The sequence below is a fragment of the Nipponia nippon genome, unplaced genomic scaffold (assembly GCF_047370975.1).
Source record: "Nipponia nippon isolate SJK-2023a ecotype South Korea unplaced genomic scaffold, ASM4737097v1 scaffold_2, whole genome shotgun sequence".
Classification (NCBI taxonomy): domain Eukaryota; kingdom Metazoa; phylum Chordata; class Aves; order Pelecaniformes; family Threskiornithidae; genus Nipponia; species Nipponia nippon.
The window spans coordinates 130,216,699-130,244,697 of NW_028262336.1; the positions used below are offsets into that span (position 1 = coordinate 130,216,699).

The 27,999-nt window shown below is 49.5% G+C and overlaps 1 protein-coding gene across 1 annotated transcript in view; it reads right to left on the reverse strand.

The window, feature by feature from the left end:
* Positions 1-5,267: 5,267 nt before the first annotated feature.
* SLCO2B1 (solute carrier organic anion transporter family member 2B1) overlaps positions 5,268-27,999 on the reverse strand; it is a 61,771-nt gene continuing 39,039 nt past the window's right edge. Inside the window, exons 8-15 of the mRNA XM_087757252.1 lie at positions 25,563-25,671; positions 17,663-17,827; positions 15,879-16,071; positions 14,541-14,700; positions 9,579-9,748; positions 7,661-7,725; positions 6,860-6,980; positions 5,268-5,838 (exon numbers count right to left, since the gene is read on the reverse strand). Coding sequence (XP_087613378.1) covers positions 5,664-5,838; positions 6,860-6,980; positions 7,661-7,725; positions 9,579-9,748; positions 14,541-14,700; positions 15,879-16,071; positions 17,663-17,827; positions 25,563-25,671 — 1,158 coding nt within the window. The 3' untranslated portion in view covers positions 5,268-5,663. The remainder of the gene's footprint in view (positions 5,839-6,859; positions 6,981-7,660; positions 7,726-9,578; positions 9,749-14,540; positions 14,701-15,878; positions 16,072-17,662; positions 17,828-25,562; positions 25,672-27,999) is intronic.

A 27,999-nucleotide genomic window follows, 5' to 3' on the forward strand; every position in this document is an offset into this window, starting at 1 on the left:
CATCCTTCCAGCCAAAGGGAAAAACCCAGAGGGGTAACAATTTCCTGGTGCAGATGCTACAGGGGCTGAGTAAGGAGATGCTCTATCACAGAGAAAAACTGACAGCAAATACGTCCACAGAGGCAGCTGGGGCTGCAGCTATCATGAGATGGGTGAGCTCAGGGTCTGGAGGAAGGCAAGGAAAGTGAACAGCAGTTGTGTCTCAGGGCTTCAGGAAAGCAGATTTTCACTTGTTCGGAGACCCACTAGGCAGAATCCTCCAGGAGCAGCCATGGAGGGCTGGGGTTCCCAGGAGAGTGAGGCAGTTTGAAAAGAAACTTTCAAGAACCCAGAACAAGCCATGAACTTGGGCATGGAGATCAGTAATTTCAGGGGAAGGCCATTGGTAAGGAGTTTATCAATGAGCTAAAACACAAGAAGAGAACACACCACAGGAGTGAGGACAGGCAACAGAGGAGGAATGCAAATGCATTGCCTGGGCTCTTAGGGACACAATCCAGCGCACCAAAGCCCAGCTGGAGATAAGGCCAATGAGGGACAATGTGGTAACAAGAAGGGATCCTACGGGTATTCTACTTGTCAAAAAAGGATCAGTGAAAATCTGATTTCATTGATGGATGGGGAAAACAGCTGGTATTGGATGCTATGGAAAAGACTGAAGTTCTCGACACACCCTTTTAGCCTCTGTCTTTACAGAGGAAGCCAGCTCCTAGACCGTTTTGTGCCCCAGCACGGTTGGGGAAGTAAATGGAGAGCCCAGGGGAGCAGCAGGATTGCTCAGAGAAGCTGGAACATTTACATCCACAGAGTCAGATGGGTTTCACCACAGGGTGATGAAGGAGCTGGCCAACATGTTTGCAAAGTCCCTCTATAATTTATGAAAAATTGTGGTGATCTGAGTCCCAGACAACCAGAAAAGGCTTGAGAAGCTGTGGGCTTGTGGGCAAAGGTTTTTCAGACAAGCTGAAAACTGGTGGGAATGCCAGGCTCAGAGGGTAGTGATCAATGGCTCTACACCCAGCTGATGGCTGGTAGCAAGGAGAATCATTGATCTTCAGGGATCAATACTGGGGCTGATATTGTCCAATATCTTCATCCATGACATGTATGATGAGGCAGAATGCATCTCAGCAAGTCTGAAGGAGTTACTAAATTAGAAGAGGTGACATGATGAATGGGACAGCTTCAACCCAAAGGGACGTTGAGAAACATGATGGTTGGGTCAACAGAAACCTCTGGAAAGTTCATCAAGAAGTGTGAGGTACTTTGCACCTGGGTCAAAATAAACCCACTCACTGCTACAGGCTGGGAACCGCCTGGGTGAGTAGGGACCCACCGAAAAGGATTACAGTGCACGCCAAGCGGAATTTAGGCCAACATACCACTCTCATCATGAGAAAGGCAAACCACACGCTGGTAGCATCAGAAGGACCTTGAAGGATGGTTTTATCCCCTATACTCAGTCCTGGTGAGCCCACACCTGGGATATAGTGTCAGCATATGATGAGAAGATGCTGTAGACTACAGATGAATTTGCAAGGATCTCCAAGGGATCTCACATGAACAGGGTGATTCAAAAGTGGTAACTCTGCACAAAAGCAGCTCCCATCCTTGGAGATATTTTCCTGCAGAGCTGTCTGGCTCTGCTAACCAGCTTGCTGCCTTTGCTGGAACTGGTGCCACCCACCCAATCTCCTTGCACCCTGCAAAGCCTTCTTGTAGTTGGGGAAATAGCCTTCCCTCCTTAATTCATCCTCTTGACCTCGTGCAATTCTCACCAGCCCTAAAGGCACTGGTTTACCTTCAGGTCTGTGACCCCCGGTACTACAAAGTGCCGCACAGAAACATCCAGTGCATTCAGCTCCTGGTCTGGATGTCTTTGCTATACCTGCCTTGCTGTAGGTTATCTCCTTTAGCCTTCCTGGAGCACAAAGGAGCAAGGCTGAAGAAAGTCAATGGACTTATGGCACAGCTGAATTGACTCATGTTAACCTTCCCTGTGCAATTTATGGCTGTTGCCTAAGGTATATCCTTAAGTGCTCTGTAAATTCTATTTTAAACTATCTCCAGGGGAATATCTCCTCTGGGGAAAACCTGGCAAAGCATAACAGCACAGGGTGGATTTTGCTGATGCTACACCTTCCTTTGCTTCCTTTTTTTGCAGTCCTCCTACCTGCCTGCCCCTTGCCCTCCATCAAACACTCCTCCTCCCACCTTGGTGCTGACAACGTTTTCATATTTGCGGGTTTTTATCTCCCTCCCTGCTGACAGCGGGAGCTAGCCTTTCCAAACTGCCTCTTTTTAATCTTCTCTTGCAAGTCAGTCCCTTTCAACAGTGTTCTTAAAGAGCACAGAGGAGAGGAAGGGGGAAAAGTGGTTTTATTTCTCTTTATAGAAACGCCAGCCCAAATTAATGGAAATTACCACTGCAAGAGCATAATAATAGGCTTATGACCACAAAGCTAAGACACACTGTTTGCAGTTGGATGCTTACCCACAGGGAACTCTCCTTTGCTGGGCTGGTAATGAGGAAAGGCAGAATTCAGGCTGTACCGGCTCATGCGTTGCCTGAGAAAAATCTCTATATGGTGTGATAGGAGTTTTCCAGGTGGAAAATGGATGTAGAGTGCCAAGGCCAGCAATGAGAACAGCCCATGCTGGGCTTGAGCTGGCCAGGCCGTCCTGCGGGTTGCTTCTGCATCCATCAAAAGCCCAGCAGATCTGGCCATCTTTCCAGCTGGATGGCCAAGGGATGGTGCAGCCTGCCTGCTGCCCAAAATAGCATCACGAATCCAAGGGAGGTAATTGAACTCAACTGTTTATTTTTGCGTGATGCTGTTTGTGAACAAACTTACAAGACAAATTGCTGTGTAAGGAGTTTTTATTTTCCCTTTTTTCTCCTCCTTTCTATAAGCAGCACCACTGCTTCGGTAAGCGTGAGGATTAAGGAAGAGTTGCTGCAATCTGGGGGGCTTTCAGAAAGGCTGCACAGCCATCCCTCTGAGGGTCTCCCTCTGATTTCATAGAATCACAGAATCATAGAATTGTTAAGGTTGGAAAGGACCTCTGAGATCATCGAGTCCAACCGTTAACCTAACTGCCAGGTCCACCTCTAAACCATGTCCCTAAGCACCACATCCACACATTTTTTGAACACTTCCAGGGACTGTGATTGCACCCCTGCCCTGGGCAGCCTGGGCCAGGGCCTGACCACTCTCTCCAGGAAGAAATTTTTCATAATATCTAATCTAAATCTCCCCTGGCGCAGCTTGAGGCCGTTCCCTCTCGTCCCATCGCTTGTTCCTGGGGAGAAGAGACAGACCCCCACCTCACTACAACCTCCATCCACTTTGCAAGAGCACAGGTACCCTCTGAGCCTGTCCCCACCGCTGCCCAAGAGCCTGGCGTGGCAGACCCACGCAGCACAGGACGAGCAAAGGTTCAGCAGCAATTTTGCAGAAGGATTGCACTGGCAGACCACAACACGGAGCCCAGGACTCCTTGGACCTGTGAGGTGGCCATCAACCAGGCTGTGCTGCTCTGGTTCTCGAGCATGGTCTGGTCCCCATCTGCAGTCAGCTGTCTTAATGGTAGGGAGCTGCAGCTTTTCTGACTTTATAAAGTCGTTCTGCAACCCCATCCAGGGGTATTCCTGGCATGGCACATTGCTGCTCTCGACTTTTCATGCCATACAAAACAAATAGTGTTGTTATTAGTTTGTTGTGGTTTGGAAAGTACCCGGGTTGTGCCGAACAAGGCAGGAAACCATCTGCGAGCCGAGAGCTTCTGCTTAGCCAGGAAAGAACCGTCTTCTCCACCGGATGCAGCGAGGATGCCACAAATCCATGGGGTGCCAAGAGCTGGAGGGACCACTGTGAACATCATGGCCTGTCTCTTCCCTACTCCTGTCCAAAGAACGTCATTCCTATTCCTAGTCTGTTTTAGAAACAGATGTTACCTAGTCGTGGCTTGAAAACTGAGAATAGTGCAAAATTCCCCCTGATCTGGCTTTCTGATGCTCATGGTTAGCATATGCTACTCATCCTTCCTTGAATGAGTCCACCTACATCTCTTCAGCATCCACTCTCACGTCTGTCTTGTAACACCTTCTTTTGAGCCAAGAAGTCACTTCTGTGTGTAGGTACCTGTGAACAGGGCTGTAGACTCTCTTAACCATCTCCTCAATGAACAAAAGGCACTGCACAAAAATATGCAAAAAACCCTAAAAAAATAATAATTAACCTGTTACTCTGAGGTATGTTAATTTAGTGTCTCAAAATGGCTGGGCAAACAGTCTGGTGAAATTTCTAAACCAGCCACTTAACCACTGGCCTTTCCACCCTCCACCACTGCAACTCTCTGCACACCCCAGACCTTACCATAGGACTACTTGCCAGGGTGTGAAGAGTTAATGAATTTTCTCTGCTGTGTATTTCTTTTCCCTTCTACATATTTGGGCTGAACTTAGAAGTTTTGGGTTTTCTACTGAATTCCATTTTGGAGCCAAAAATTACAAGTTACCCAATGGTCTGTGGTTGCACACTGATGGTATGAGACCAGCAACACAATTTGTGTGTGGGTCGAAAGGAGCCCCAAGATGGGAAGAATGCAGAAAACAGAGGCAGCTGCACCAAAATAACACCAGGCTCGACTTTCACCCCCTAATTACAGCTGTATCTGACAGTAACCCCTTCAAGGAGCACAGCAAGGCTGGCTGGCTCTGTGGTCCAGTGGCTTAGCCACGAGCTCTGCCCAGTCTGCAAGAGGGCTGGGTTCAGCCTTCCTTTCTGGTCCTGCATCCCTGGGAAAAGTTCTGCCTTTCCCAAACTAGAAAACAAGAAGGAGCCTTAACACTCACATGCTTCGGTAAGCTCCTGTGACAAATACTGATAATGCAAAAATAAGAATTATTATTATTATTATTAATGCTGCAAAATGTGGCCATGCTGCCAAAGCGCAACAAGTCTGCGGCTATTGGAGTTTCTCTCCTGGGCTGGACCTATGGTTCCTTTTGATGTCCTCCCCTCCCCAGCACCCTCATCCCTGCCCTTCGCCGCCAAAGCAGCATCTACGCAGCAGCTGGGTGAAGCACATGAGTTGGTCTTTGCAATGGTCCACAGCCTGGGACAAAACTCCCATCAACATCAGCTGGAGCTGGATGAAGCCTTCAAGGAAGAGAGACCACCTAACACCACGAGAGCAAAAGGAACAAGCACAACTGACGTTTTGGGGGCAAGGACAGACCATCATTCATGGAGATGTATGGCTTCAGTACAAAACCATTTCTTAAAAATGATTTATTAAAAAACCCACAAAACCCTTCAGCTATATGGTTAATGCTCAGTGCTGGCATCACCAAGACTGTCAGCAAGAACAAATGCTTTGGAGGACATAAATCCAGAAGACTGCAGTGTCCAAAGGTTAACGTGTGTGGACTAATCCACGTGAAGGAGCAAGCTGCGCCACTGAGGTGGAGGCGGCAGGCGTAGAACAGAGAAGGAACAGACTCCCAGGGCAGTACAGAAGTAGTACATCCCACCCAGAAGATTAGGAAGCAGCCCCATCGTCTGTCTCTCCAAGCATCCATCCTTCACAGTTCCAGTGTGGGGTGATTCACATGGCTTCGCCTCCGTGGACACGGGTCGCAATTCACATTTTTGGCATCACACTTTGGATTCTGGGCTCTTTATGGAGCTTCCTGCCAGTTTTTCCTTCTCTGGCTCTGCCTTTGTCTCTGCTGCCTTGCTGGCTTCCCTCTCCTGCCGTCTGAGAATGACATACACGGTCACGAAGCACAGGAAAGCACCCACCTCAAAGAAAAACTGGAGACCAAGATACCTGTGGTGTGGGAACACAATAAATCAGGGCACCAAGCACCAAAACCCAATGTCCCCAGGCACCCAGCAGATACTGAACATGGGGATGGGCTCCTTGGGCACATTCAGCAGCGGGCAAGCAACAGCCGCAAGCCTGGCTGCCGAGAAGGGGGGCAGAAAGAGGAGGAAGAGCTAGGAAGACCTAGGAATAGCTACTTCTCTTTGCTGTTACATTAACAGATCACGTCTCCCGGTAAAAAGGAGGCATATAAAAACATATCTCGGAGTTGAGGGTGAATAGGACTTGCTGCAGCTACTGGGCAGGGAGTCAACAATGAATTTGCAACAGGGATGGAAGACCACCTACAGCTCTCTTCCAGCCTCCCCACCATGCACAGTCTGGATTTGGTGTCCTCTGTGCTGTTCTGTTGGAAGATGAACCCCAGGGTGCGAGGCACCCTGCATGGACCCTGCACCACCTCACAGGCAGCTTTGAGGCTGGGGTCACCCCTGCTGCTGCATTATCTCCACGGAGAAGGTGTCAGGACAGGCTGCTTGTGTCTATGCTTGTAAAATAACTAATCATAGCATCATAGAACAGCCCAGGTTGGAAGGGACCTCAGAAGATCATCTTGTCCAGCCTTTCATGGGAAAGGGTGCCTAGATGAGATCATCTAGCACCTTGTCCATTCACATCTTGAAAACCTCCAGCAATGGGGACGCTACCATGTCCCTGTGGAGGTCGTTCCAGTGAACGATTGTTCTCACTATAATGCAGGGAGTGCTTCTGGAAGTGGATCTCTGTGGTCTATAGCATCAAGTTAGCATGGTCCTTGGCATGGTTTTGGCTTGCGCCAATGACTTCCCTCCAAACTGTTCCTGAGCACTGCTGGGAGTTAGCACTGGCCAGGGGGATGCGAGTGTCCCTGTTTGCTTACCATGGCATATACAACAACTTATCCCACGTTAGAGGTGGCCTGATGCCATGTTCCCCTGGGTTTCCCTCTGCACCCCCAGCCCTTATCCTGACTGCCCATCCCTACCTCTGCCTGAAGAGGTTATTGTCGTAGTATCTGCAGGCTGCCTTCCTGTCGCACTTCTTCTCCCAGAGCATGCAGGTCGTGTCGATGGCGCTGCCGTACAGAACGGGTCCCGGCATCCACGCTGGAAGCAGAGGGGCAGAGTTATGGGAGCACCTCTGCCCGGGACAGACCCAACCCTGGTTACTTTCCCATGTCTTAGGGTGGAAAGTGGCTGGGGATGGTTTTCTTTGCTGTGACCCATGAAGCCACTGGTCCTGCACAACACACCAAGGGCTGGTTGTGTGTTTGCACCCCACCAAGATGCAAGAAGGTCCTTCTTTCTCATTGCTCTTTGATAAGGGACCATCATCATCCCAGGAATGATGCTCACCTCCTTCATGCACTGCACTCCTTCCCATGACTGCAGTGGCACGTTCTGGGGGCCTCCAGGTGAAAATTAATTTCCACCATAAGAAAAATCACTAGTGGGATTACAGGACATGGTTTGCAGCCACGCTCATATGCTGGAGGCAAACATGGCAGCATCTGCACACAGCCAAGGGTTGTCCTCCTGGACCCAAACTTATCCCCTGCCCTCTTTTATTTAGCCACGTAGATGTAGCCCCATGGAGATGCCTCTTCCCCTCCCCACCATGTGCAGCCCCCCAGACCCTGCAAGGCAGCATCTTTCCCTGGCTTAGGACAGGCTTTGGTCAGTCTGAAACTCTGAATAAAGAGCACTTCTGCAGGGATGAAATCCTCGTGAATCCCCAAGAGCTTCCATGATTTTCCAGGACGGCATTTCAACACATTTTAATTTACCTAAAACTCTCAGCAGCATGAACTGTATCCCAACCGCAAATGATTTGTCTTCAGGCTGGATGCTCCTGAAAAACAAAATAGAAAGCGTGCCCTCTGGCATTTGCGCAAAGATGGATGTTTCCCTCCCTGGCATCGTGTGAAGCCTTACCCAAAAAGTCATCCTTCAACCCAACCACCAAGGACCTCAGGCGGTTCCCATTTACATCAGCAAAGACGATGTTTCATTCATTAGGGCTAGAAGCTTACCACAGCCTTTCCTTGGCCTGAAAAACCTGCCAAACTCTGTAGGAGACAGGGAGGGGGTCAGCAAAGTATTTTTGCTTTTGATTTAAAGATTCCTTATGAGCAACACACAAACAGAAACCAATATAGCCGCTGGCTCTGCTAAACAGAAGCAACACAAGGGATGCTTTTTGTAACTGAAAGAGAAAAGTGATTTACCCGTTGAGGAAGTGGCTTTTTTTGAGGTGGGATGCCCAGGTGTATATTTTGGTGGTACCTCAGTTTTCTGAAATAAATATTTCAGGCTGTGTTTCCTGCTGAGGTCACACATGGGAGAGGACCGGGTGGCAGAGGACCTCCCCAGGGTCACCCCACCTCAGGGGACTCAGCTTCCCTTTCCTCTCTGAATGCCTAGTGCATGCATAGCTCACTCATGGCATAAAAGGTGATCTAATAACGCCTGGGGGTGGAGGTAAAAACAGGTTTTAACCACAGCTTTTCCCTAAAAAGCAGCTGTTTGGAGTGCTTCAACCACAGAAATGTGCTTGCAAATATAATTTCTAGACTAACACAGAGGTTGCCCCCTGGTTTTCCCCTCTCCCCCAGCACAGCCCCAGCCTCAGCCTCTCATCCCCATCCCAGGCTCCAGCCCCACCAGCCTGGGGCTTGTGTGGAGGCTGGCTCCAGCCTGCCACTGCCTGCCCCACAGGCACCTTTCCAAGGGTGTGGGAAACTAGAGTCCTAATTGCTTCTTTGCACTAGGAAGGGAGGCTTTATTCAAGCAAGACCCATCAGAAGGAAGGAAGGTAATTAAACTTCTTAACTTAACACGGAGCTGCATTAAAAAGTGCCAAAGTACTGCGGTGCTAAATTAATGCTGAATTAATGGTGCATCTCGTTACCGAGGTATCAGCCGTGGGTGGGGAGAAGGAACAGGATGGCTGCTGGATCTGAAGGTTGTGCCGAGACCAGGAATGGGGGGTGCTCAGGGCAACGTGGGGTTCCTGCGAGCCCCACGGTCCCGTCGGTGGGTGGAGGTGCCATGGGGGCCTGACATGGCGTAGCACCCACTCACCCACCGGCCACTCCTTGCCTGAGCCTGTTGGTGAACACCACATTGCCTGCAAGAGCAATTGGCCATGCAGCACTGGTGGCTCCATGATAAAGCCTCCAGCAGCCTGAAATCTCTACTTGCTGCTTAACTCCACAGGGCATTCAGCAGCAACAGCCAAAGAGACCTTGGAGGAGCCTTTGTAGTCTTAGGGCAGCAGGAGCTCTGTTAGTGCAGGGTCTTCAAGAGCAAGTCCTGAAGGTCCCTCCTGCTTCAACATTTGAGACTGGAGATGCTCGACGTTTCTGTCCTGCCCAGACATGCCAGGTCTTTGCTAGCAAAGCACAGCCTGCCTCTAAGATAGACATAGCCTAGAAGATGGACAACCACATGCACTGCCAGCTGACAGGAGCAGGGAAGCCCCCTTCCCCATTCCCTGCACCAACACATGCAAAAACCATGTAAAAGCAATGGGAGAAACTGGGCACGAGGTGCAATATGGGGCTGATTTGTCCCCCAGCTGGAGAAAACCTTCCTCTGCAATTCAAGGACCCCTTGGTTTTCCAAACGCAACCTCTGGATGCCTTTTCTGCCGGGCTTAAAGGAGTGGCTGCACCTAGACCATGGCCAACCCAGTCTGCTCACCTGAGGATGAGCATGAAGGACGGCGTGTGGGACGTGCTGGCGAGGATCCCCGCCAGGCAGGACAGGACCACAAAGGGCAGGACGAGGTGGGAGCAGCCGGTGCCGCAGGTCCCGGGCTTGGCAAACCCCACGAGCCCATTTTCAGAGATGCAGCTGCAGTTGGTGTAGTTCTGCAAAGAGGAGAGAAAACCCAGAGGCTGCTCATCTGCTCAAGGCAATGGCGATACCAGGGATAGCTGCCAGCTGTCATAGGGAGGGAGGGTGGTTAGGTTTTGTCTGTAAATAATTAGCAGTAATTAACACTCAACACTTCAGGGAGCAGGGGGGGGAAAAAAGAAGAAACACATACAATGCAACTGGCTGGGGATAACAGAGTGAGGGGATGAGGAGACACATTTTCCCATCCCCACTTCCAGCCTCCAACACGCTGCTGTCTCTGAAAGGAGGTCCCAGTCCCACCAGGTCCCATGGGCATCACTAGGATGGGGGACCACAGCAGTCACTTGGTTCATCTCTCTGTGCTTCCAGAGGCCCCTGGAAGTGCTCTCAACTCAGATGCATCCTTGCCTGGTTCCTCTGAGCCCCCGCAATGCCTCCCTACCCCCTGCAGCAATCCTCCTGTGCTCCTGCTTCCAGTCCCGTGTTTCATGCCTGTTGTGCATTAAAGATGCTTATGCACAGGTTTATTTCAATGTCATCATTTGCCAGCTGAATGCTTTGGCACCCTGCATAAATCTGGATTCTTGGCATGGAAAAATCTCACCCACAGCTGATAAAACATTTAAGCCTGATGTGAGCTGACTGGCTTGTGTTATATCTTTTGGGGGAGATCTCCAGGGGAGCAGCCTCGGCTCCATCACCTGCACCCAGCTTGTCTCCGGCCGTGAGACCCTTCATCCAGGGGCTATGTGTTGAGCAGAGCTGGCAATCAAAGCCAGAGCCCAAGCTCAGGAGAGCATTAAATCAGAAAACATTTGCTAGGGGAAAATGCAAAACCTCACCTTTGAGAGAAAGTCATAAATAACCAGCTCAGCATTAGCAAAGGAAGGGTGCCCCGGGGCAAGGGATATGGATTTTTTTATTTTTCTCCAAATTTTAGTCACAATTCTCTTTTTTTTTAGAAGAAACCTCTTTTTTTTTTGGAAGAGACCTTTAAATAAAATGAGCATGGTCTTATTGTTGCTGGAGTAGGACAGATTGACAGCGGGATGGCAGTTTGCAGAAGGGTGATCCAGAGGCAGGAGCAGCCCAGGGTCTCCCAAATCCCCGTTCCCACATCACTGCCTGGGAAAGAGGCATGGCCGATGCCCATAAAAGAGACCCACAAGGAACTGCTCCCGGCTGAGAGCATGGGGGGAGATGTGGGATGAAAGGGGACACAATCCCTCCTCCCACCTCTAGGAAAGAGGATTTAATACTTTAAATTAAGGCTGGGATTTATCTTCTCCAGCCATCTGAAACGAACTAAACCAAACTCATCATCTGGGCTTCTTCTGCAGTCACGGAGGGAGAGGTGGGTCTCCAGAGGACCCACCACAGATAAGTACCTATGATAGCTGAGATTAATTTGGGCCAAAGCATTTAACAAAAATGCAATTAGACAAATTAAAACTCAGTCAATCTGTGCAACTGCCACCTTTTACAGAGAATTGGAGTCACCATATTTAGGGGACTCGCACAAAGCCAAATTGAGACAAAGGGCTGGAGATGCACGCAATGGAGGCACAGGACCATGCTCTGCCCATTTCATTTGAAAGCTCAGAGGATTTTTAGAGCAGGGAGCATGACCCTGGCTGAAAAAACCTCTGAGCAGCGGGGACAAGCCACAAAGCCACCGGTGGCCCATCCCCACGAGATGCACCGTCTGGGCAGCAGTGCCAGGAGGCTGACGCAGCACCAGGGCTGGGAAAAACCACCCAGCGAAGCCGGCAGAGGAGAATAACCGAGACCAGCCCTGAAACCGCGGCTGTGGTTTCCAGGCAGGGACAGGCAGCTGGATGGCATGCGGCCAGCCCTGGGTTTTTCAGGGCTGTGTGTCAAACATCCCCAACAGAACCATTTAGAAATTGTTTCCTTAAGAGAGAAAGCTGCTCACATTAAACTCTGCCTGATGCTGTCTTAATTCTTCTTTTTTTTTTTTTGTCCCAGCTGGGACCTTCCGGTACCCAAAATTTTGGGGTGTGTACTGGCCAGCTCAGACCTGACCCAGCTGGCAGCAGAGGGATGTCCCTACTCCCACCCGTGTCCACGTACGATGAGAGCAGAGCAGGACTCGGAAACCCAGAAGCCCCATAGCATGAAGATTCCTGCAGTCCCGGGGCAGCCCCCATGGCCACCTCCCTTCACCAGGTCACACTGGACCTGAACAAACAGCAAAGTACTAAAAGGTTGTCACTCCTGGACAAAGTTTGCAGGCTCCTGCTGTTGCCCGTGAAATTTGGGGACATCGAGCGATGCAAAGAGCAAATCACTTTCAGTGTACAAGAGCTTTCAAATGAGAGCGTTAAAGCCAAGCTTGCACTGTGCAAGCCTCCTCTGGAAGGGTTGCAACAAAGCTGAGCACAAAATTGCAGGTTTTCCTGCATGCTGGGAGCGTTTCTAGAAACCCAGGTGTTCGGGACATGGAAAGCAGTAGGCAACAGGTCCCTGCACTGGCAAAGAGCTGCTGAAAATAGTGAAAAAAGTGTAATAAGACAGAGAAAGCAGGAGCTGGAGCAATGCCATAAAATGCAATAATCTCATTTTTCCTTCCCTGCAACAGATAATACCCAACGCCGGAGAGGCAGTGAGGTTGCTCCATGGACACCTGAGCTCAGCACCTGTAGCCACATCACTGTGTGCCATGAACCCCCCATCCCAGGGAGATGCAACGTGCTCCGGCTACTACGTGCTGGCACATGGCTTGACATTTATAACAACATACTGAGATACTTAAATTGGGTCAAGATGCATCAATGGGTGGCAAGAAGATCCAGCAAATTATCTCAGCACTAAAGGAAGAGCTAATGCTGCCTTTACTAAGTAGCGTTTGCATGGCTTCATCAAGGGAGCCCTGATTGTGTTGTAGCATGTGGCTACACATAATAATACGTATAATGACTGCAGGAGTGCGTCGTTCAGGGGCACGGGATGTCAAAGGGCTGGAGGCACCTTTGAGGGAGAAGAAGCAGTTGAAAAGGATCTGCTGTACAAAAGGCAGGCACAGAGATGCAGAAAAGCACATTTGGGACTAAGCTTTGGCAGAAAACATAATTGTTATTAAAATGAAGTGTTGTTAATTAACAAAATGCTGCTAAAAAGTGCCCAGACAGTCCCATGCTGCCGTTATACCCTGTGCCAAGAACACAGAGGAAAACTACTCACCCTATATGGATTGCTAACATTTTTCAGCTAGGGTTTTGAATTGGCCAAGATTTCCCTGCTATTTATTTGTTGAACTCTATTGCCTGAAGACCCAACAGACAACTGGCACCGGGAAAATGCAGTCCTATGGGGGTTTTGGTGACAGGCAGGGAGCAGCAGAGGAGAGAGAAGCACATGGCAGCAAAATAACCTGGCCAGGTCTGCAAATGAAGGGAAAGCCCTGAGCAAAACCCATTTCTCTGGCCCCCGCATCGGGACTCTCCCACTAAATTATCCTCTCACGCAGACGCTTGGTTTGACAACCAGTACTTATGGAGAAGATGCACGTTGCAACTAGATCATGACTTTTTAAGCTGCAAATCTGCAGGCTGAAAGGTGGAATAACATTGCTCTAAAGGGGCCCTCCCAGAGCATTCAGTGAAGGTCTAAATGTCAGTGCTGTGTGTGCTGGGGCAATGGTCCCTCCAGGCTTGGCTTGCCCAGAGCATATAGAGTTGCTCCCTGAGTCCCGCAAAGCAGGATTTGCCTTCCCTCTTTTCATCCCTATACATGATCTATAGATGTAGCATAGCTAAAGCAAGTTATATGATGGGAACACCAGGCTGCTTCTGCAACTGCAGGTATCAGTTGAGTGTTTTCAGCTGGTATTTCCCCCCACTCTGCAGGACGGCAGTTTGGACCAAGTGCAGTTTTGCATTTTCCTTCAGCAAAAATAAATAAATAAGTTGCTCATTCTAGGCTTCGAGCAGTATTTTAGGTCAAGCCCAAGCAAATATTATTGGGTGAGCAGCCTGGGTGATACCTGCTGCAACATCGAGGTATGTGAAAATGTGTGCCACCTGCACTGATATTTTGCCTTCACAACCCTGGAAAAATGGAAACACTCAGACTCCATCCAGTTTCAGAGAACTTCAGGCATGTGATGTCTAAATTGGGAGCCTGGTTTTGGTAGGTCCCTATTCACAGAACTCAGATGGGGCAATTCACGGCAGGAGCCTGGAGGTGGGCTGACTCACCCTTGAGTACGAGAGGCATCCCTGGACTTGGGGTCATGCTAGGTGCTGTGATTAGCCCTCCCCATACTGCACATCCTCCTGTCCCACCACAGGGAACACAGCTAAGAAAGGTGACCATGTTGGTGACTGTTTAGGGGTGAAGGGAAAGCAGAAGGTCTTTGCATCTTCCATGCAAAAAGTCCACTCAAGATGCTGGGTAGCAAGGGAGATATTGAAGCTGGGGTTTGTGGAGCAAAACCTGAACTGGGGGGGAGCAGTGGATGTGGAAGGACACCTTGACATCCTGAAAGGCTGGATACCTAAAAGGTTTCTGCTTGCTGCCTTGGCCGAGGACCTGTACTGGCAAGGGCTGTGTTATACTGGAGAGTGCTAAGAGAGACCAGGGTTTTCCTGGGACGTTCTCAACCTTCCCTTGCTCATCCTCCAGGGTCATGCAGAGCTTGTCCAACACTAACGAACACCAGAAAACCTAATTGCCAGACTTGAGCCCTGCATTGGTCATCCCTCATTAGCCATCCCAAGCCAGGACGCTAGCGCAGTAGGAATGACTCGCCAGGACGTTAGCGCAGTAGGAATGACTCACCAGGACTGAGTTGTTGTCTGCATTGATATTTACGCCTCCGCAGCCGGCGGAACAGGGCGAGATGTATTCAATACCGTTAGAGCCGCAGATGGGGTTATAGGCTTTCTCAGGGCAGTTACACTGGAGGTTACACTCCAAGGCGTGGTGTCCAAATTCAGAGCTACAGCAGGAAGAGAATATTAATGCATGGTATTGAGCATCATTAATATGCATTTATATAGAAAATCATAGAACCATAGAATCACAGAATCGTTAAGGTTGGAAAAGACCCTTATGATCATCAAGTCCAACCGTTAACCCAGCACTGCCAAACCCACCACTAACCCATGTCCTCGAGCACCATATCTATCTGTCCTTTAAATACGTCCAGGGATGGGGACTCAGCCCCTGCCCTGGGCAGCCTGGGCCAGGGCCTGACAGCCCTTTTGGTGAAGAATTTTTTCCTAATATCTAACCTAAACTTCCCCTGGCGCCGCTTGAGGCCGTTCCCTCTCGTCCCATCGCTTGTTCCTGGGGAGAAGAGACTGACCCCCATCTCGCTACAACCTCCTTTCAGGCAGTTGTAGAGAGCAATAAGGTCTCCCCTCAGCCTCCTCTTCTCCAGACTAGAGAAAATATACTGCATGTATATTGAGATTAGTAAAGAAACACTTGATTGCTTAAAAAACCCTTCCCCATATGTCAGTGAGGACCCACAGAAGTTCCACTATAACCCCCCAAGCCTTTGCTCTGCCTGGGCAAAGCACCCTGACCACGAATGGTTAAGGGAGTCACAAACTTCCTTCATATTTGGCCCCAAACGCAGGGTCTTGGGATAGTGCAACACCACACTGTGGGAGGTGGGGGGCTTCCCACTGAGGGCTCAGACCAGCTTCCACCGAGACCACAGGATGCTGAACACGTGAATTTACAGCAACTGGGATCAAGCCTTGAGGGAAGACAAGGTCCTGCCCACGTTTAGCTGCGTAGGGAAGCAGCCGTGGTTTTGAAGGTGTGATCCGAGGGCTGGCCCCTGCCCAAATTATTTGCCTGTGAGTTAAGCGCCGTGCTTTCCAAGATGAAATTTTAATCTTGTGCTGCTTGTGCCAAAAATGCGCTCACTTCGGGTTTCACCACCAGTCAATGAAGTTAGGAGTAAGGACACAGCAGATTCAGTGTCTATTCACAAAGTATTAATTTCTAGCCTTATTTTATCACCATTAACTGTTTCTCAAGAGGGAATAAACACATTTCTGCTTAACTTCCACCTCCACCCCAAGGAGTGCAGCTGGGGATGGGGGGTACCCACAGCCCTGGGAATGACCCACCCGTGCCCAGCCTGGCTGGAGCTGTCAGTACCTCTCGCTGTAGGTAACGCCTGCGACCTTCTGCGTGGGGCAGCCGAGGAAGAGGAGGGGGAAAGCCACGAGCAGGCAGAGGAACATGCCGAGGACGCACATGGCACTGCATTGCCTCAGGGACATCTGGAACCGCTTCAGGATGGCACCACCCACCACGATCCCGACCATCGCCCCAGGGATGTTCACAGCACCTGTGGAAAGGCAAGTCCTTGTTTTCCATCCTCTGAGCCGTATCAGTCCCTTCGTTATAGTGACGGCCCAGAGGATTTGTTGCTGGGTTCCTATTTTTCAGCATCGGTCATCTGGATGGGACCAAGGGTTTTGCAGGGTGGACTAACGCTAAGAAAGAGCAGTTTTGCAAAAACAGCGGGACCCCACAGCAAAGTGGCTGTCTTATGTATCCATGCATGGAAGATGTAGGGACCATTGAAAAGCTGTGCTTAATCCAGCAAATGTGATTTTTCAATGCAGACAGGAGAAAATACCAATGAAACCTGGAGAGGATATTTAATTTCTGCGCAATGCAGTAATGTGCCCACTTCTGTTGTCCTCATTACAAAACTGGGAAGGTTTCCATGACAGACTTGGAGTTTTGCAAAACCCACCTTTATAATGGGATACGAAAGAAGTGCAATCTGTTTAATTCAACAAAGAATCAAGAGGGAGGTTGCTTGCCAGCCCATAAATACCAACACAAGGAAGGGATTTCCAACTACAGAAAGTTTTTTGATCTAACAGAAAAAGGCAAAGCAAGATTCAGTAGCTGGGAACAAAAGCTAGATAAATTCGAACAAGAAATATGGTGCACGTCTTTAATGGAGCGGGCAAATCAAGCCTGGGAACGACTCAGCAGGGCACATCAGTGGAGGACACCGCTGCTTCACCTTTTAATCTTTCTGCCTGTATTTAGCCTGGGTTGCTGGGCTTCACCAGTCTGCTCCGCTCGCTTCCTTCTGATTTATTTGTTGCAGACTTCAGAGGACTCTTTCTCTGAGGATGCACGCTGTTTGTTCAAAAATATATTTAACATTCTTCCATGTCTAGATCTCTGAACTCTCCAACTGATTGTAAGAGTAGGGCTTTATTCTTCATATTTTTATTTACCATGACAAGCTCACACAGGGAGACCTCAGTCCCGGGCAGGACATCCTGGATGTTACGATACAAGTAAAAGCAGCCTAATCTCATGAGCACATATCCTGCTTAACACTTGTTCCTTTCCTTCTTAACAATACCGACGACAAGCAATTAGTCCAACCATTACAAGCAATTAGTCTAACTATAGCAAACATTTTGAAGAGCTTAAGCATGATTATTACACCAGCCTGACTGGCTTCTCGCTGCAAAGTGTCTTCAAAATGCATGCATACGCTACTGAAGTTTTTAATTTTATTTACTATCTACTTTTTTAAAGACCCTTAACCCAACGATCGATGTAAAGTACTCCCTGCTACAGGCGCGTGCACAATTCATATCTGATGTTTCTTTGCTCCCTTGGCGCAATGAGTTGGTTTCCTCTCCTTGATTATAGCGAACAGCTTTAGATAACAAACATTTCTCCAGGTCTTAAAAGATTTTATTCTAGCAACCTCAGGCTGCAATGTAAAGGAAGGAAGGCAGATAGTAGCTGAGAAATCACACGGGCAAGGACCTCACGCCATGTCTGTCTGTAGGTAATGGAAGGAGACTGGCAGCTCCCGAGGGAAAGGCGCTTCTTAGTAATCTCTAGCTTATTTTCTAAGAGGTGCTCAAAAACCAGCAAGCTTTGATGGCAACACTTACCGATGATCATGTTGGCCAAAGATGCCGTGAGGGAGAACTGTCTCTCCAGGAATTTCGCCATGAATGTTGCTAAACCAGCAACCATGGCAGAGAGGTTGACCTGAGCCAACACCACCAGCAGGTAGACGGGATGACGCAGGTTCCTCAACAGGACCAGAGGAAAATCTGAAAGGAAAAGGGGAAATCTGTTGCATACAGAGGAGGTGTACGGCAAAATATTAATCCATGGGAAGTGGCAAAGCTTTGAATTTTCCTTCAATTTTTGTGCAGAATTAACTCTTTAGGAGTGGTGAGCTCTTCTGAACGTTTCATTTACAAAAGGGCAGAATGCATGCTGTCAGGGTTTATCATTTCGGGGCTTGATCGCATGACCATTTGGATATTAAAAAGTCAGGATGAAGCACCAGGACTTTGCAAAAATTAAACACCTGAACACTGAGGTTTGTTGTAAATAAAGTAGATTTCATCTCAGCTAAGAGCCGCCATCTAATGAGAGATGTCTTATTTAAGTTGTCCAGGGTGAGAGAGGGAAGCTGATGACCCTCAGCCCACCTGCCTCAGGAATCAGCCATGGGATGGGTGAATCAATGGCAAACGTCAGTTGTTGCAAAAGATGAAGGAAAGAAGTAGGGTTTTCAGTGCAAAGCATGTCCGGCCTCAAAGTGAACCCGAGGAGAGAGCAACTCCTCTCTGGACACGTCCCATCCCTGTGGAGCTCACCTCCGTATCTGTTAATCCTTTTGATTTGCTGCTGAGGTTGATCACACTTAATTTCTGCTGAAGCCCGTGCAGTTGGGACTGGGAATGGCTCTGAACACATGTGCACGCAGGCAGCGTATTAAGGGTCTGTGCTAGCACAATGGGAAACTGTTGGAGGTGTCAGCATCAGGAGGAGAGGAGAGGAGAGGAGAGGAGAGGAGAGGAGAGGAGAGGAGAGGAGAGGAGAGGAGAGGAGAGGAGAGGAGAGGAGAGGAGAGGAGAGGAGAGGAGAGGAGAGGAGAGGAGAGGAAAGGAGAAGAGAGGAGAGGAGAGGAGAGGAGGGGAGGGGAGAGGAGAGGAGAGGAGAGGAGAGGAGAGGAGAGGAGAGGAGAGGAGAGGAGAGGAGAGGAGAGGAGAGGAGAGGAGAGGAGAGGAGAGGAGAGGAGAGGAGAGGAGAGGAGAGGAGAGGAGAGGAGAGGAGAGGAGAGGAGAGGAGAGGAGAGGAGAGGAGAGGAGAGGAGAGGAGAGGAGAGGAGAGGAGAGGAGAGGAGAGGAGAGGAGAGGAGAGGAGAGGAGAGGAGAGGAGAGGGGAGGGGAAGGGAAGGGAAGGGAAGGCGAGAGGGAAGGGAAGGGAAGGGAAGGGAAGGAAGGAAGGAAGGGAAGGGAAGGGAAGGAAGGAAGGGAAGGGAAGGAAGGGAAGGGAAGGGAAGGGAAGGGAAGGAAGGGAAGGGAAGGGAAGGGAAGGGAAGGGAAGGGAAGGGAAGGGAAGGGAAGGGAAGGAAGGAAGGGAAAGAAGAGAAGAGAAGAGAAGAGAAGAGAAGAGAAGAGAAGAGAAGAGAAGAGAAGAGAAGAGAAGAGAAGAGAAGAGAAGAGAAGAGAAGAGAAGAGAAGAGAAGAGAAGAGAAGAGAAGAGAAGAGAAGAGAAGAGAAGAGAAGAGAAGAGAAGAGAAGAGAAGAGAGAAGAAGGAAGCTCTAGGAAGCCTGTTGCAGTGTTTCACCACCCTCTCAGTAAAGAAATGCTTCCTAAGTAAACTCTAAACAAAGCATCTTGAACTAAGAAAATTGATATCTCATGTCAACACTTGGGTGATGTGCTCAAGCGATCCTGAACATCTGCTAATGCAGAGGACAAATCTGCTGCCTTCTGCAGTGATACCTCCTGCTGAGCTCTTCTTCAGAGCTGCCAGCATCTTGTGATGCCTTAGGAGAAATGCAAGTGGCTCTGCGATAGTTTTTCAGCCTCAGCTGAACCTCTGCAGATACTGTCTATATCTTCTGCCTTCAATGGGTGGACTGTACCGGGATGGCTGAGAGCAACATGGAAACCTGCCTGTCTTTGCCCCACCACCGTGGGCTGAGGGCTGCAGCACTGAGTCATTACAGGGGCTGCTGCAAACACACATGGCTCAAGGAAACACGGCCTCAGTTCCTTTCCCTGAAGCTTTCTGGCAAGGCTTCTGCTAAAATAAATACAAAACTAACTGGGAAGTCATTAAAAGTTAATTTATTTATTTGCTGCAGTTGCAATTTCAATGTCTTTTTTGTTTCAATCATAAAAATGTATTTTTTGATTACAGGCAAGAAACACTCCAGCAAATTCCCCTGTGGCTGAACCCTTACTGCTTGAGAAAAAGATATCTTCAGCCTGCTCAGCAAAGACAGCTGCCCTGCTCCCAGCGCCGTGGGAAGTGGGATGCCCGATGCTGACACCCACCAGCTGGGAGGCTGCAGTTCTCCAGCCTGGAGCGATTTCTCCTTCGTGCACATCCCGAACCCACTTTCTGCTCATGCCTTTGCTCCCCCTGACCCACCGCTTTCGCCCGGGCTCTTTGTCCAGCTTTGCAGCACGCAAGCAAAGGGCGTGCATAGGGACAGCTTCAACACAAACAGCTGATGAGTTTCCCAGATGAGGGCTCTGAAAGTCAATATGCTGAAGGAGAGATAAGGAATTAACAGGGAGGATTAACGCAAGGGCCTGCCATAAATTAATGGTGTTAATTCTTAGCAGCTCACAAACAATCGGGACAATCTTTGTATGTGCTCCAGCACAGAGGCACTGGGGGACTGCAGAGGAAGAATCATCTGGTGCTTGTCTGGGATTTGCCCCAAGCTGTGTATTTGTTTTAGCTGTCCTAAAAAGTTATATGAAGAGCAAAGGTCCTTCTGTGGATGCGAGGGGGTCCTCCATACATGAAGGCAAAGCTCCCCTTCATGGGAGTATTGCCTCTCCATCTCAGTGCTGTGCTCTCAGGGTTAAGCGAGCAATTAAAGACGTTGAGGAGCAGCAAAGTCAGGGCACTAGGGAGGGTCCAAGCATGCAAGGCAAGTTCAAGGACCCTGAAATACTGATGTGCTGGAGAGCTGGGAGGATAGCAGTCAGCTGGAGAGGGAATGAGCTGCAATGATATCTCTGTGCTAGACCAAGGTGAACCTCAAAGAAGGGAGGTGGTTTTGCTCTTAAGTATCAAAAGAGGTCTTGCTTTTTGAAGCACATTCCTGCCTAGTTTACATACTGGACTATCTCAGACATATTGCAAGTATGAAACCTCCACTTGCTCGCTGAAAGATCTCCTAAGAGCTAATCCAGTCTTTTGTGGGAGTTAGTGGGAATCTTCCACCATAAAGATTTCTTTTCCCTAGAGTTCTTCGGTCTTTTCAATCAAACTACACCCCCTCTGCCACCCCACATCAGAGCTATAAAGCTACGACAGAGAGCAGGTCTCCCGCTTCATGGTGGGAAGCAGCAAGATTGCCTTCCTCTGCAATCACCATCTCACTGCTAATTCGATCTTCTTTAGAGCTCCGGAGAGGAAGCTGGGCAGATACTAAAAGCAAGTGGAAACTTTAAAATAATAATAAAAAATATCCTTGAAACTATCTTTAGGCACCGTAGAGAAACAACCAAGTCACAAGCCCAGTGTTTTAATTGCTTTGAAGATCACCTTTAATGGATTAATTCCCAGTATGTGCAACAGAAGCTGAACATCCTCCCAGGTGTTTTCAACAGAAGCCTAGAAATTAGCAATGGAAATGACTTCAGGCTAGCTAAATCCTACTTTCTTGATTACTGTGAGCAGGTCCAATGGCTACAAAAGGAGCACTTTGTGCGGACAAGGAGCAGGGTGCAACCCAATGTCACCCAGTGCATCTGTGCAAGAGCCAAGATCATTCCCCACAGTGCTTTGACTTTCCTATTTTTGAATAACTCCAGCGAGTGGAGCCTGCTCCCTTCTTGGGGAACTGACCTCATTGTTTGGAGACGTCCCCAGTGCTTTTCCTAAGTATTTATGCTGTACACAGCTTCATCCTGTTATTGCTGATTGTGAATGGAAAAGCTCTTCCTGTCCTTGAGGCAGACTTCCCAGGGCTTTGCAAACTGCTCTCTGCTCATCACACCTTGCCCCAGAAAGATTTAAAGCCCAGTGGCTCCCAGAGAAATGGAGAATGTGAAGCATCTCATGAGATGGGCTCTAACCCATCCTCATTTTTTTCCCAATAAAGTAAACGGCACAAATTCCTGCAAGCCTTATTTTGCTCTCAGTTATCTCCATGTGCACTGAAGCAACAGAAAAAATGACAGAATGCATTTCCTTCTCCATAATCATGCTTCATTTTGCATCATTTAAGCTGAAATAAGTGACTAAACAGCATTTCTGAACATCTTCCTTCTCCGGGTCAGCCTAGTACTTTAAGGCTTGCCTCTGCCAAGCCCTTAAGAAAATGATGAACCCTTAAAGGCACTCTTCAGTCTTATTCTGCCCAAGGAGCAGCCTCGAGCACTTTGCTGAATCACAGCCTAACCAGGCAGTGTCTTTCTCACCTGGAGTTTTCCCCGGGCTCGGGCCAGGTTTTCCCCACGTGTCAGTGCCGAGGGAAAGCCGTCCCTCTCCCCTCCAGCTGACAGGCAAAGGGACACTTCCCAACAGGAGACGCTGCCTTCCTCCCAGGCGAAGCGCTCCTGGTCCCAGTTTGAGTTTGCAGCCATCCCCCCTGGGTGGCCCATGTGAAAGTACGAGGCCAGTTTGCAAAATGCTTTAACACCAGCGATGAGCCAACTCCAAGTGATGACTCAATTGCCTCCCACCCCAAGTGCTTTGTTTGGGCAGACTAAACACCGACGGTGCAAAGTACCCTCTAACTGAAAGTGGATGAAGATCTGCAGATGAGCCAAATAAAAAAGCACTGCCCTAATCTCCAGGCCCGTTTTTCAACCTACTTGCTGTATTCAAACACCTCAATCAGAGGGAGGACCCTGTCTTACGAAGGATGCGGGAGGAACGGGACTGAAATACCATAGGGAAAAAGCTGAGATCTTGTGCAGTCCTTGCTTGATCCAATCCCTGCTGGCATCCTAATGCTTTCCTTCATCCCACCCTGAACAGGGGACCCATGGCCATCAGTGAACAGGGGACCCATGGCCATCAGTGAACAGGGGACCCATAGCCATCAGCTCTGGGCAGACCTGGGGCTGCCTGTCCCAGGGACAGCGCCAAAGTATCAGGCAGCTCTGGGAAGGGGACCATCTGTAAAAGCTCCCCTTGAGATGCAGACGGACCAGCAAGCAGATGAGGTCCAATCCACTTCTTCCCTATAGCCACCTCCAGCGTAAGGCTTAGCCCCTTGCCCATAAAACGAATGTATTTTTTACAAGCAGTGAAAAGCTGTGAGCGTAAGCCTGAATTAACATACGGGTTGCTATTTCTCTTGTAAGATATTATAGGAATCTGCTTTGTGTCGTTTCTGCTGGTGGATTATAGAATCATAGAATCACAGAATCGCTTAGGTTGGAAAAGACCCTTAAGATCATCGAGTCCAACCGTTAACCCAGCACTGCCAAGGCCACCACTAAACCATGTCCCCAAGCACCACATCTCCCCAGCTTTTAAATCCCCCCAGGGACGGGGACTCAGCCCCTGCCCTGGGCAGCCTGGGCCAGGGCCTGACAGCCCTTTGGGGAAGAAGTTTTTCCCAATACCCAACCCAAACCTGCCCTGGCGCAGCTTGAGGCCGTTCCCTCTCGTCCCATCGCTTGTTTCTGGGGAGCAGAGACCGACCCCCCCCGGCTCCAGCCTCCTTTCAGGCCGTTGCAGAGAGCGATGAGGGCTCCCCTCAGCCTCCTCTTCTCCAGGCTGAGCCCCCCCAGCTCCCCCAGCCGCTCCTCCCCAGCCTTGGGCTCCAGACCCTTCACCAACTTTGTTGCCCTGCTCTGGCCACGCAATTGGCACTGCCCATCTCCTAAACACCCGTCTCCTGCCTTTCTGCAGGGTGGGCTCCTGCTCCCCACGCTCCCTGCAGAGATGCCAGATGCAATCAGAAAAACTCAGGAGGTACGGCTCAAAGATTTCGCAACGCAACCCCGTCAGTTGCAGCCCCTGGGACCGGCAAAGCGGGACCCCTCCTTCAGGAGCCGGGGCACCCTTTTGTACTGGGATGTGGTGTAAAAAGGGCTCACTATAAACGTGTTGGAGGGACCAGACTGTCCTACAGCATTTCTCCATCACATGCGTTTCATTCTGTCACTCTTTTTAAACAACAGAAGGTATAAAATAGCAAGGTGATTCAGGCTGGAAAATCTCCAAATGCTGTTTTCATAAACTATCGTGCAGAAAGGAATAGTAAAAATAGAGAGGAAAGAATGCTGCGTGACAGAAAGAAGAAACAAAATAAGCAGGAGGTTACCTCCACAAAATGGGAGGTAAAATTGACTTTCTAGCAACCCACACATGACCTAGCACTGAAGTTTTTAGACTTCAACCAAATTTTCCCCATCTAATCATCGCACACTAGCTACCATCCAGTTTTTGGCTCTAAAGAGAGTTTTCTATTAGAAATCCCGGGGATTTCAGCAAGATTGCTCTCCTGACAAATATTACAGACACTTAATTTTTTCCAGGACTGGGCTTTAGGGGATAAATTCTCAGAAAAAATGAATTTATTAGCACAGCTCCTGCAGCCCTGACAACAGCAGCCCTGATGCAAGCCCTGAGCCAAACCTGCAGCTGGAGCAGAGGTAAGATATTTCCTTCTCTCTTCACCCAGGGGCAGGGAGCTCATTTTTATTCATTTTTCAGAGGCAAAGAGCAGAGTGTCGGTGTGAAAATCCCATCTGAGCGCTATAAATCTGTTCCCACGCAATCGCTTCCATCACACGGGTTTTCTAAATGACAGTGCAACAAGGTCAGCGGGGGAATAAACCCCCGACTTGCTCCTCTAATTTAGCATTAGGCTAGCGAGCAAACGGTGCGACTAGCAGAATAAAAACCTGCCCACGCTTGTCTGGCTGTGCCTGCCCTGCACTGACCTTAATAAAACAGAGAATTTCCAATAAATTAAAGGGATAATATTCAGGAAATATGGAGGAAGCTGACATGGATTGACTTCAGAGGGTCACTTTTCTTAAGTAATTGCCAAAGTGCAGAGTATTTCCTTCAAAAAAAACAACCCTGAGTGGTAACCTTCATAGGCTAAAGCCCAGCTGATTCCCTTCAGAAGAAAGAGCCTACTCATTTCTAAACAAGCTAATTGCACTGGATTAAGATCACCCTGTACAAACATGCATCTGATTTTAATTGCTCAGACCCTGGCTCCAGGCAGGGCTGGCCATCCTCAGTGGGACAGGGAGGGCAGCCTGCCTCTGATATTGTCACCAGCCTTGAAAGAAGGGGGCTGAGGAGGCTTTTGGGGACACAGAGCTGCCAGTGCTACTGGGCCGATTCCTGCTGTGACCTGAGAGCTGAGCAATAGCAGCTGGATGCACCCAAGCTGCAAACCCCTCTAACTGGGGGACTCTCTCCCTTCCCATGGCTCTGCTCCAGGCTCACAGCTTGCACCCCTCTTTCCTGCCTGGCTCTGGGCTCCGATGAGGTTTTGGCCTCCATTTCCCACTGCCCAGATGAGCCACAAAAGCCACGCAATGTTGAGAGCTACCAACCCCAGATGCTTTGATCAGCGTGAGGTGGAGCAGGGTAGTCTGGACATGAGGGCAAGCATCTGCTGTGAGCAGACCAGAGAGAGTTCTGCAGATCTAATTAAACCCAACAGTACGCCTAAGTTGCATCTTGAGGGCTTACCTAGGAGTTAGGCTGAGCACAGGGAAGAACATCCCTTTTTCTTACCAGCATTGCAACCTGCCCGTTGCCAGGACGTATGTGCAAGCAGAGAAACCCCGTCCAAGCGGGAGGCAGGGGATGCACACACTTACGTTTGATGAACTTGGTTAGAGAGAGGTTTTGCATGTGTTCGGATCTCGACCTGAGCTGGCTGAGCACATCTTCGCTCTTCTTGCTGCTGCTCTCCTTCCCACTCGCCACCTGGGGACAGACGAAAGGCTGTCACTGCACCGACCATGCCAAAGTTTCCCCTGAACTCGCTTTTTCCACAGCTGCGTTGCTGAAGGAAAGGAAAATCTCCTTCCCAAATCATGGCAGACGGCAGCCCGTGCTTCTTTCAGACGGAGTTTGCAATGTTTCTGGGTTTGGCCAGCACCACCCGTGTCCAGCGTGGGATGTGCAGCCGCCACGGGACAGGCGTTCTCCCACCCACGGCTGCTGCTCGGTGCCCGCACCGTCGGGTCTCCGATGGGGCTGAAAGCATCCACGCAGACGTCTGCGTTACAGAGGTAAGAGCCAACTTCCCCCCCCTTTCCCCAACAGTAATGAATCACACTTCATAAATACCAAGCTGGGCCATTAACCAGGTACAGCACAGCGTGTGCTCAGCTCACATTAATATGGAAATTCAGGAGGTGTAAGCCTTTGCATCAGGAAAGATGGATACCCTTAAGGAGATGCTTTTCTTCCCAGAGGGTCTGTTTTGCCCCTCTGTGCAGGGGAAGCAGGCACAGGAACCCAAGGAGCCATGCACCTAGACCTCCACCCAAAGCAGGTTTGGACACTGGTTTTGGATGGAGGATGAGCGTTTGGGGCTACAAGAAAGATGGGGATAGTCTTTTTAGCAAGGCCTGCTGCGACAGGACAAGGGGTAGTGGTTTTAAACTAAAGGAGGGGAGATTTAGACTAAACACAAGGAAGAAATGTTTCACACTGAGGGCGGTGAGACACCGGCCCAGGTTGCCCCGAGAGGTGGTGGATGCCCCATCCCTGGAAACATCCAAGGCCAGGCTGGACGGGGCTGTGAGCACCCTGATCTGGTGGAAGATGTCCCTGCCTATGGCAGGGGTGGGACTGGATGGCCTTGAAAGGTCCCTTCCATCGCAAAGCACTTTATGACTCTATGATTTCCCCTGTGTACCGTAACAAGCCGCTGTGCAGGTGCCTTTGCCCCTGTTACCAGCGAGGAGAGCGGGCAGCAACTGTAGGAGGAAAAGATCCAGGCCAGGAGGGGGTTTGGGATGGAGGCAAAATATTTTTCACCTCCTAAGGGGCTGACCCAGAGCAACCTGGAGTAAGGACATACCGGGGGTCACGGGGAGCAGCTACAGACCCCTCACCTCTCCCAGCCCCTTTCCACTCTTCTCCTGCTCCTGGAAACCCCACTTGAATTTTAGCAACTCCTACTTTCTTTAATGATTTTGACTTTTTTTAGCCACATCTTTCCCCCTGAACAGCAGCAATATGGAAGGGACATCCTCTCCCATCCTGATCCACGGAAGGGGACAGATCCTGCAGCTCTCCCAGTCTTCCTTCTCTGCTCAGGGGAACAGCACTTTGCAGCTGGAGGTCAGATGGGTCCAGGTGTCTCTGCTTAATTTAGCCTCAGCTGATGCTTACAGCTCTGCAGGACATTAATTCAGGTGCTCACAGCATCTGTGTCCCGGGGGTCACACTGCCACTGCTCATAAGCAAAGAGGTGCTGGCAGAAGAGGAGAGGTGGAAGATGGAGGGCTTGGATCATCTAAGGTCCATCCCGGCCTCATTAGGAGATGACTGCGTGTCCAAGGCAAGTGTCCAACATCCCATTAGCCAGCAGGAGGCCAAGCGAGGGGAGGATTTCTTGGATGTGCATCGGATTCCTTGCTCGGCAGGCTTTTAGGGGAATCACTGAATGGAGGGCATTAATTAGATCAGATACGCTACTATGCATGTGTAACAGCAGAAAGCGTTCACTAGGAGTGCGGTTTTCACAGAAAACCACAGCGTATTTTCAGGCAGCAGGACAGAGCCAGCGGCACCGTCTCTGACATCCCACATCAGCTCAGCAACGGCACTGTTGCAACTCTTGACACAAATTTAATGTGAGTCAGACAAATGAGTTCATTCAACAGAAATTAGATGTTCTTAATTCACAGAAAGAACCGGACAGCTCTTTGGCTAAAATGATCTCTTTTCCTTTGAAACTGAGACTGATTATTAAATATCAGAGAGGTCAAAATGTCCCGTGCTGCGAATGCCACATTCCCTTTTCGAAGAGCCTCTACAAGGCAAAAGTGATAAAACTCCTTTCATCATTTTTATTAGCAGAGCTCGGAGATCAAAACATTTTTCAAATGCAAAGATAAAATCCAGCTTCCTTTCACTTTTCAACTAGGTTACGGGGTCTCTTCTCTCTGCTCTAAAATTGCAGTGTTTTCCAAAAACACATTCAGGCTGCTACTGACTGTGGCTTTCCCAGCTTCCAGCTGTTTGTACTTCAGAGAGGTAACAGTCTGCTGGGCACTGTCTACATACCCAAAAAAAAAA